General features: G+C 48.0%; 1 protein-coding gene across 4 annotated transcripts in view; it reads right to left on the bottom strand.

Annotated features, from left to right (window-relative positions):
* Nucleotides 1–10,262, bottom strand: part of LOC129863807 (AP-3 complex subunit beta-1-like) — a 57,051-nt gene that overhangs the window by 19,882 nt on the left and 26,907 nt on the right. For all 4 annotated transcript variants that reach the window (XM_055936074.1, XM_055936078.1, XM_055936076.1 and 1 more), the window contains exons 20-23: nucleotides 9,429–9,576; nucleotides 7,715–7,781; nucleotides 7,394–7,497; nucleotides 1,705–1,933 (exon numbers count right to left, since the gene is read on the bottom strand). In XM_055936074.1, the coding sequence (XP_055792049.1) occupies nucleotides 1,705–1,933; nucleotides 7,394–7,497; nucleotides 7,715–7,781; nucleotides 9,429–9,576 (548 nt within the window). The remainder of the gene's footprint in view (nucleotides 1–1,704; nucleotides 1,934–7,393; nucleotides 7,498–7,714; nucleotides 7,782–9,428; nucleotides 9,577–10,262) is intronic.

Raw genomic sequence — 10,262 nt, 5'->3', positions numbered from 1 at the left:
GTGCTGAAGCGCGTTAAGAATCATCTGTCCTCGGTTGCAACACTCACTACCGAGTTCCAAACTGCCCCCGGAAGCAAAGTCAGCTCAAGATCTGTTCGTCGGGAGCTTCATGAAACGGGCTTCCCTGGCCGAGCAGCCGCACAAAAGCCTAAAATCACCAGGCACAACGCCAAGCATCGGCTGGAGTGGTGTAAAGCTCACCGCCATTGGGCTATGGAGCAGTGGAAACGTGTTCTCTGTGATGAATCACACTTCGCCATCTGGCAATCTGACGGACGAATCTGGGTTTGGTGGATGCCAGGAGAACACCACCTTCAAGAATGCATAGTTCCAACTTCAGTTTGGTTGACGATGAAAAACGGTTTGAGGCTGTTTTTCATGGTTCGGGCTAGGCCCCTTAGTTCCATTGACGGGAAATCTTAACGCTACAGCATACAATGACATTCCAGACAATTCATTCCAGACAACCTTGTGGCAAATGGTTTGGGAAGGCCCTTTCCTGTTTCCGCATGACAGAGCCTCCATACACAAAGAGACATCCATACAGAAATAGTTTGTTGAGAAAAACTTCACTGAGCGCTGACCTCAACCCCATCAAACACCTTTGGGATGAATCGGAACTCCGACTGTGAGCCAGGCCTAATCGCTCAACATCAGTGCCCGACCTCACTAATGCTCTTGTGGCTGAAAGGAAGTCCCCACAGCAATGTTCCAACATCTAGTGTAAAGTCTTCCCAGAAGAGTGGAGGCTGTTATGGCGGCAAAGGGGGGACCAAATTCATATTAATGCCATTGATTTTGGAATATGTTCGACGAGCAGGTATCCACATACACTACATGACCAAAAGTATCTAACTCACCTATAGTATTGAAGCAGTGACTTACCAAAACATGTATCCAGCATTGAAGGTCCGCAAGAACCAGTGGCCTCTGTCATTCTTAAATGGAAGAGGTTTGGAACCAGTAAGACTCTTCCTAGAGCTGGCCGCCCGGCCAAACTGAGCAATCAGGGGAGAAGGGTCTTGGTCAGGGAGGTGACCAAGAACCCGATGGTCACTGACAGAGCTCCTCTGTGGAGATGGGAGAACTTTCCAGAAGGACAACCATCTCTGCAGCACTCCACCAATCAGGCCTATATGGTAGAGGGGCCAGATGGAAGCCACTCCTCAGTAAAAAAGGCACATGACAGCCCGCTTGGAGTTTGCCAAAAGGCACCTACGAGAAACAAGATTCTCTGCTCTGATGAAACCAAGATTGAACTCTTTATGCTGAATGCCAAGCTTCACGTCTGGAGGAATCATGGCACCATCCGTACGGTGAAGCATGGTGGTGGCAGCATCATGCTGTGGGGATGTTTTTCAGCAGCCGGGACTGGGACACTAGTCAGGATCGAGGGAAAGATGAACGGAGCAAAGTACAGAGAGATCCTTGATGAAAACCTGCTCCAGAAAGCTCAGGACCTCAGACTTGGGCGAAGGTTCACCTTCCAACAGGACAACAACCCTAAGCACACAGCTGAATATCCTTGAGTGACCCAGCCAGAGCGATCAAACAAGTCAAGGGGTCTGAATACTTTCTGAATGCACTCTATAGTATTGAAGCAGTGTATTATGTTATCCAACCCACCTATAGTATTGAAGCAGTGTATTATGTTATCCAACCCACCTATAGTATTGAAGCAGTGTATTATGTTATCCAACCCACCTATAGTATTGAAGCAGTGCATGTGGAGTCCTGTGGGGCCCCTGTCTCCGATGTGGATCTGTTCCAGAGGGTGGTCTGAGGTGTTGGTCAGGCTGATCTGGACTGAGACCATGGTGGGCTGGTAGAGACAGGGCTGTCTGGGGAACTGGTACTGGGCTGACAGACCTTTACCTGCCATACGGTGCAGCAGGTCATGCCTCTTCTCTGGGACAAACGCCGGGCCGCTCACCTGGAGGAGGAGGGCGGCACAGGAAAGAGGACAGGGGTTGAGTACACAGAGAGAAAAGAGAGAGAGCGAGACAGGCACTTCTTTGGAACAAAACCGTGTAACCGCTCACCGGGACCGCAGATAGAGGACAGGCACTATGAAGGAGGTATGATCTTAAAAAAGGTTGACTGATAACTTTCTGACAGACATGGTCTTTGTAAAAAGTACATGTACAAATACTTACTATTTTCATTTGTTGGTTGATAGCGTAGGCACAGCACTCAATATTTATTCACCATCTACAATTCAGTGGTTATGCTATTCGACTTTGTTTCGACCGCAAAAGAACTGAGGGTCTGTTGACAACTTAAGCCTAGCTCTGTTCATTAAAACACAACCTTTCTCCCTTGAAAAGGGCCCATTCCACTGTGCTAGAAAAGCCCCATATAAACTCACTGTATTATTATTGGTATTATTCCCCAATCAGGCAGACTAGTAGTGAGTGGGTCTGATGGCAGGCTGAAGGACTGCGCAGGCTTAATGAATGGGAACACTCGAGGCCTGCCATTCAACTCTCCATTAAACAGAGCTTTTACCTTTTCACCAGCAGGAAAATGGAATTACCATAGCACAGAAAGGCAGGACAAAAAACACCATGCCAGGAGGAGAAGAAACTTAGAGAGACATTCTTGGGTTTAAGTGGAGTGTTTTTCTTGTTCTTTATTTTCCCGCTCCCTGCATTAGCATGGTCCCTCTCGTATTCTGTTCCTTTCATTCTTTTCCCGGTGCGTAAACCGGCTCTTCTCTTTCTCTCTCGCTCTCGCCTCGTCCGTTTGACAGTGGCGACGGCCTCCTCTCGACTCAAGAGGACCTACCCTACATTAGCATTGTACATGGACTTGTACCTAGGCCGACGTGTTGCAGTACAAGTCATGTACTTCACAGACGAAGACGGGTGCAACAACAATTAAGCTACATGCAAAAACAAATAAACCTAAGTCGGCTCGGTGGTTTCGTAACACTTTACATAGGCACAAAACGAACCTCCATTGCAATATCCCCATCGGCAAATGTTACAAAATCAAAAAGCTACTTTCTAAATGAGGATTGAAAAGTAGCATTTCGCAACATTGATGTGTAACCACTCATGTCGCATCCACGTCTGAATAGGGGAGTAAACTCATTAAAATGTGACGTTGCTTTGTGGCTCAATCCTCATGAGCAGTAAAAGGCTGCCCTGGTGACACTCAGTCCAGCCATGCAGTATAAACATACCTGTCAAACTATCAGGAAGCGAAACAAACGCACACCTGTATCGGCGAGGTGCTGGCTATTGGAGTAAAACACTTGAAAAATTAAAAAAGAAGGAGAGTCGCACACTCTAGGAGCTCAGATGCAATAATTTTATAAGCAACGTTTAGACAGCCAAGCTGCCTTCAGAGTGTAGAGACGGCGTGGCTGTCGGAACTAAATATCAGGACCATCATGGCCATATATACTAACTATGCTATAGAACGCCCAGAACTCTACCAGCTTAACATGAACCTCTGTCAGACAGACACACAGATATCAACCGTGTTAATGAGAGTAAAGTGACAGAACGCTAAAACGAGTAGCTAACGCCCGAAACCCTCCGTTCCACCTGCGGCTGCCACGCGCTTACCTCGACAAGCTGAGAGATAGAGGGAGTGAGGGGAAGGGATGGGGAGGGAGAGCGCTCGAGAGAGAGGTGTGAGAAATCTCACAATGCAACGTCAAAAGTGTCAACAAGTAAGATAAAACAAACCCAAGAAAAACAAACGTGTGAAACGCGGGGGCGAATATAACTCCTCAGTTCTGAAATGGGAACACACACGGGTTTGAGAGGTGTCAGAAACGCGTTGTTTGAGAAGAGATAGGCGGATCAGACGAAAGGAGAAGGGAGAGATGTGTGCGAAACATTCTCAGGACTGTCATGGCGTGCGAGTGTGGAGAATCAGGTTTGAAATACAACAGGGCGCTGAAGAACTGGAAGTCAAAAGTGCCGTCTCTTGGGGCGTTACCGCCCTGGGTCCCTAACTGACTCAGCGTTCAACGACACTGCTTACTTTAGTAAAACAGAAACTGGCTAATCACAGTCAAAAGGTCTTCTTAATGCAGGCGGCAGATTAGAGCGTTGGGCCAGTAACCAAAAGGTTGCTAGATCGAATCCCTGAGCTGACCAGGTAAAAATCTGTCGTTCTGCCCCTGAACAAGGCAGTTAACCCACTGTTCCCCGGGTAGGCCATCACTGTAAATAAGAATTTGTTCTTAACTGACTTGCTAAATAAAAAAATACAGTAGAAGAGGTGGTAATCTTTATACGACACCACAGGTTTGAGAACCTCCTCTTCTATGGTAATAGTCAGCCTTGACGTTTCGGTAGTGCGTACCCTCAGACATCCTGGACACACAGACAGGAGGGGGGGGGGGTCAAACAAACATTTGCCGGCGTAGCGCGGCGCCCTCACACTCGCCCGTCACGCCAACGAGGGAAATTTATCGGGCCACTTTTGTCCGTGTCAGAGCAGTCGCTGTCGATAAAGCTGGCCGTAACGTCTGCCACCCCGTCACAAAGCAGATTTACCTTCCTGACAAGCACATCCTTGCCTCCAACCGGCGCTCAAGGTCCTGTCTAACACAACCCGAGAAGAGGGAGGGATACAGAGAGGAGGGCAGGATAGGACAGGGCTTTAAAGCGCTTATCATCACCAATTTCACACAACGGACAGTGACGGCTTAACGCACACAACCACCCCCCGTCTTCCGCCACCGGAGGCATCCCCCGGACCCAAAGTGTAAATAACAGCAGGCTAGGGATGTAACCTTGACTCCCCTGTGGCGCACACACAGGGTCTCTCATTTTGGCTCTCCTGGACTTGAGGGAAGCTGACAATGGGGGGAGGAAGTTGATTGAGAGGCTTTATTATGTCTCAACTTAAAGGATGCTACTGTGATGGATGATACATACACGCCAGTCACCTTCAGAGCCCGGATACACACACACACACACACACACACAACGGGACGACGCGCTCACTCCCTCCCAGCATCCTTTCTGGTAAATGACCTGAAAATCCCGCTGACATATTCAAAAAGGGGCTAACCGTAACCGGGCGTCTGGCGAGCATGTGGACGCATAAGATGTCCAATTTAAAGAGAAAGAGTGCGTGTTAGGAGATGTATGAGGACGTATTGAAAATCCATTTCTGCTTTTGTGACATTGGCGGCTTGTTACTTCCGAAAGAGGATTTCATTACATTGTGAGATTGTGCGAGAAAGAGGGTGAGAGAGAGCGATGGAGAGAGACAGAGCGAAAGGTGTGTAAGAGACATGCGTCTGATTGTAATTGCCCCCCCCCGCCCCAGTCAGTCAGTCAGGAGCTGACAATTAATTGAGTCAGTCTATCAGAAGACCTTGACTAGAAGGAGTCAACTAGATGTCACTGCAGTCACCTACAACCATATTAAACCAACAGGAGTTAGTTAGCCCAAAGCACATCGACAGAGGTTAGCTCATCTGGGGTGAATCATCACCGAATGTGATTTTGTTTTAAGTGACTCACCTGGTTAAAACCAGCATGGATAGTTATGGTACAGTACACCAGTTTAATTAAAGCCTTTGCATCAGGGACTTGATTCAGAGACAGACATACAACCCCGACACACTCACCCAGCCACATCCCATCAAAACCAACCGATTGCATATTGCACTATTTCCTACAGGGCATTTAAACCTATTTATACCCAGCCAGTGTGTGTGTGTGTGTGTGTGTGTGTCTGTGTGTCTGTGTGTCTGTGTGTGTGTGTGTGTGAGAGAGAGAGAGAGTGGCAGGTAGGGGTGTGTGGAGGGCAGGGCTGCTATATTCCAGCCTTTCCCGGCCCACTGCTGATTCATAATTAGACCTTAACCCATCGCGCCCACACCGGAGGAGGTCAGAGTGGGGAGACGGGGGAGGAGAGGCCCGTCTGATGGGCACCAAATGAACAAATTATGATGGCCCCCTCCAGGTGTGATGGGGTCAAACGGCCCGCGCCCTGCTGCTGACAGTTCAATTTCCCCCCAACGCAGCCCCATTCGCCCAATGCTAATTATGAATGAAAAGTTATCAGCCTTAGTCAACCCCCCCCCCCCCACACACACACGCACACACGGACGGAGGGTGTGTGGCAGGGTGGGTTGGTTTAAAAGGCATTTGAGAGATCCTCTAATGTCAAAATGTTATTAGAGAGAGAGGGAGCATGAAAGACAGAGAAAAGAGAGAAAGGGGGGAGAGAAAGGGAAAAAGAGGGGGTAGAAGGAGAGGAGAGAGGGCGATAGAGAGGGGAGGAGGGAGTCAGAGACGGTGACCAGGGTTAATGTAAATATCTTTGATAACCAGGCAGTAATTCTCTAAAAAGGGCCGAAGCGCTCAGCTGAGACACACACCGCTTCTGCGGGCGGATTGGTGAGATATAGAAAAGACACAGGGGTAAGTGTGTGTGTGAGAGAGATAGTGAGTGAGTGGGTGACACTGCGCGCGTGTGTGTGTGTGTCTGTTCGTACGCTTTTGAAAGTAAGTAGCAATAGAGGGTTTTGAGGTTATTTACCTCCCCAGTCTATGAATCCTGATGGCCATCATGTATGTATGCATAGGATTGACTCTCAAATCAGACGCTGATGTGCAAACAGCACCCTGTTTAATCTGCAATTCTATTCTCCATTACTGCCCGGGCTTTCACCTTTCAGTACACACACCACTCTGCATACAGACAGGCCTGGGAAGGGCTGTCAATCACACACACGCACGCACACACGCCTTGGACGAGTGATGACAGAACAATTCAAAAAGTACACAAAGACTGGCTACATGAGGGAACTTCTTTGTAGCTAAGATAAGGAACGTAAATGAGAACATTACGGGTCCGTATGGCGACGTTGTGGGGACATATCGGCTCTCTAATGGATTAGCTGATTGGTTGGTCACGCACGGTCCTCAGCTAAACTAGCGTGAGGCCAACCCGCGCACATAAATCTCAAACCAAAGACAGACAGAGTTGTTACACTGGGGAGAAAGGTCAAGCATCACGCACAGACACGCTGTGCAGAGACGACAGGGAAAGAGCGACAGAGAGAGATGGAGGGAGAGGTGTAAAGAGAGATGGAGATGGATGGAGGCTGTGTGAACAGGGCAGATAGAGAGACAGAGAAAAGCACAGGCATTGCACCTGCGTGAGAAGTAGGGACGGGGAGGAGGAGGAGAGAGGAGTACTAAATATGTTCAGGGAGGAGGGAAAAAAAGGTCAGTAGCCAACCTCGGGAGGAGATCTCTCAGCCACCGGAGAGACCCGACTCCTTCAGGAGACACACTACTGGATGCTGTCTCTCTCTAAGCTCTGTCAACCAGACACACACAGGACCCAGTGGACTTACACACAGAGCGAGGGATAGACAAACCAACACAGATAACACACACACACACACCTGTATGGTTGATGAGATGTTGGAGAGAGACAGGCCTTCCAGGTCTCCAAGCAGGCTGGGGGAGAGGACAGACATCTTGGGCCGGGTCACTGGTGTAGGATTGACTACAGGACAAAGAGAAGGCCCGGGGACCACCCTTACGTAAAATGTATGTGCGCATTACTGTAATTCGCTTCGGATAAAAGTGTCTGATAAATGGAATATATATTATATTATGTAATTTAAGGCAGAAATAGGCTTAATTCCCACTGGAAATATTGTGATGACTACAGTCGATGTATTTTCCACAGTTACGTGCTGTAGCGCAGACAGAAAACGTACAGTCATCCAAATCCAACAGGGACACCTCCTTCAACAGGGACACCACCTTCGTTGACTTCACCTCCACCTAGGGGAAGAACAGAAACCTACGTGAGAAACTGTCTCCAGAGCATACAGATATCGACTGGCTTGGAACAGTTGCTGGTTAACGAAATAAATACTCATTCAAATGTGTGACCCTTAGGTCTTTGTCGGATTGGGAAACACATTTATAGTAAAACACACTTGGCAGAGTACAGAACGGTATATCATAACATATACACAGTTAACCTTTTTAGATAAATGTTTCAACATGAACGGTGCGACGAATGAAGGATATAGATGAAAGAGATAGAGGAACAAGTGGAGGAGAGAAATGACAAGCAGAATACTTGAAGTAAACGCTGTATGTATTGTTTAGGGGGGGGGGGGGTGGGGGGGTGTAGCCTACGCTACCTAATTTGACTGACAGCGTCTATCCAATGTAACATGACATTTCTGAACATATCTGCTATGTACATAAAATTCAATTCGAGATCAATTCTATTTCTCAGGCTGCTGTGCATACACACAGAGTACATCTGAAGCGCGTCTCTGATCTGCATGGGCCAGCCATGAGGTGTGTCCCGTCACAGCCCGATGCACTCTAGTGACTCTACCTCCAACCACTAGGCCAGGCTTGTCAAACGGCCACTCGGAATATTAGGGCGTGCGTCGCCAGATCTACACGACAAAACGGGCAACATTAAAAACGCTATTAAACATACGAGCGCTTTTACAGCCCTCTCTCGCTCTCCGTGCCCTCCTAACCAACCACGGCCCTGTTCACATCTTATAAAAGAACCGTAAAATTCCACTCTGCTTACTGCGGGATCCACTAACGGACAGAGAGAGAGAGAGAGACAGAGAGAGAGACAGAGAAGGTGTAATAGTGAAAACAAACAATGAAGTTCGAGGGCGTATCTTATCAGATCGTCTCTGATTGACGCTTGGTGGCGGCATAATAGAGAAGGAACCCTTGTTTGCAGGCGGAGTGAGCGAGGTGAAAAAGTGGAAGAGCAAAAGAGAGGGAGAGAAAAGACGGAGAGATGCATAGGTCACAGAAGCAAAGTATGCAAAATGAGAATTTCATAGCAGAGAACGAGGGAGGGACAGAGAGAGGGAAGGAAGAATGAGTGACGGAAGAGAGAGGGGAGGGGGGGGGAGGGTGAGGTAGATGGGGAAGACGACACTGCAAAGAAGCAGACCAAATCCTATTCCACTGTGTAGAATCGGATTTCTCGGCCTCCACTAGCACGGAGAAAGAAAGTGGAAGAATCTCAATTGCTTACTCCCTCGCATCCTCGCTCCTCACCACCTTCTCAAAACCCATTGGACGAGAAACCCAGAAGTCCCTCCCATCTGACCTTCTCCTTCAATGGGATTTGAGAAGGTGGTGAGGAGAGAGGACGCGAGGGAGTATGCATTTGAGATTCTCCCACGGTTCACGCTAACACATTATATAGCGTTGTACTATGACGAACAGAAGTTTGGCTCAAACAGTCTTATTTACAGTGTGGAGAAGAGCTCAGATTGGACACAAGTCAACAGAAGTTCATCTGTTCAGACTCAGACCATGGCCTCAATTCAATCAGCTGCAGATAAAGGAAAACCCCACTAGGGGTTATTTGAGGTGCTAACCATGTTAAAACTGACGCACCCAGCAAGCGGTTGCCCTCACGGTTGGTTGTCTCACCTTGGGTTTGGCTTTAGACTTGGTTTTCTTCTTGCGTTCGGTGCCTGAGTGGGAGTCTGCGTCGGAACCAGATTCGGAACCAGACGAAGTCTCTTCTGCAGACGAACTGCTGGCTTCTTTAGCAACGTTCCCATTCTCATCCGAATCACTGACACGGAGGAGAAATAACACGAAAGGGTGTTAGAGAGCTAAAACGGCCTAATCACAATACAACTGGGGGCTGGTACAATTACCGTATAACTGACGGTTATGGATGAAGACAGTCATGAAGATAAAATAACCGTCGTGACTTTTTTGTTGTTGTTGTGGGACCACGGGATGGACATTCTTGTGGTTGACTGTTGTAACAATGTGTTGCCTCTAGCTGAAACCAGCGAGGTGTTGGAGCAAACAAGTCTTTGGTTGCCTAGGCAATGCCCCCCTTACCGCAGCAACAGCACACAGAAATAGAATGAATAAAACTGGCTTGGTACCCCTTAACCCTGGCAATTTAACTGGTAAACTTGCAATGGCTGTCTGGTAATGTGATGCAATAATTTCCATGTAACATTTTCATTCAAATTACGTTAACGGATGTGGCTCGTGCAATGGAATGTCTTTGTTTTGTTTCGTCAGTGGAGTTGAATCAACAAATCACAGCACAGATTGATGGGTACACTCTGCTTTTACTTCCTGCTGTGCTCCTATGGGTTTGCGGGTTTTTGTACAGCGCCAAAGCTTCTGGGACAGCTCGATGGTCCCCTTTTGATTACATTCGCAATGGCCGCCAGTCCACCCGTTATGCCATTAAACCATTATTAAATAATTGACTTTCTATGGCAGCACATATAGCCA

This window comes from Salvelinus fontinalis, chromosome 10 (assembly GCF_029448725.1).
Source record: "Salvelinus fontinalis isolate EN_2023a chromosome 10, ASM2944872v1, whole genome shotgun sequence".
In the NCBI taxonomy this organism is placed as follows: Eukaryota; Metazoa; Chordata; class Actinopteri; order Salmoniformes; family Salmonidae; genus Salvelinus; species Salvelinus fontinalis.
The sequence above is the reverse complement of the archived record's forward strand: the minus strand, read 5'-3'. Positions and strand labels throughout refer to the sequence as shown.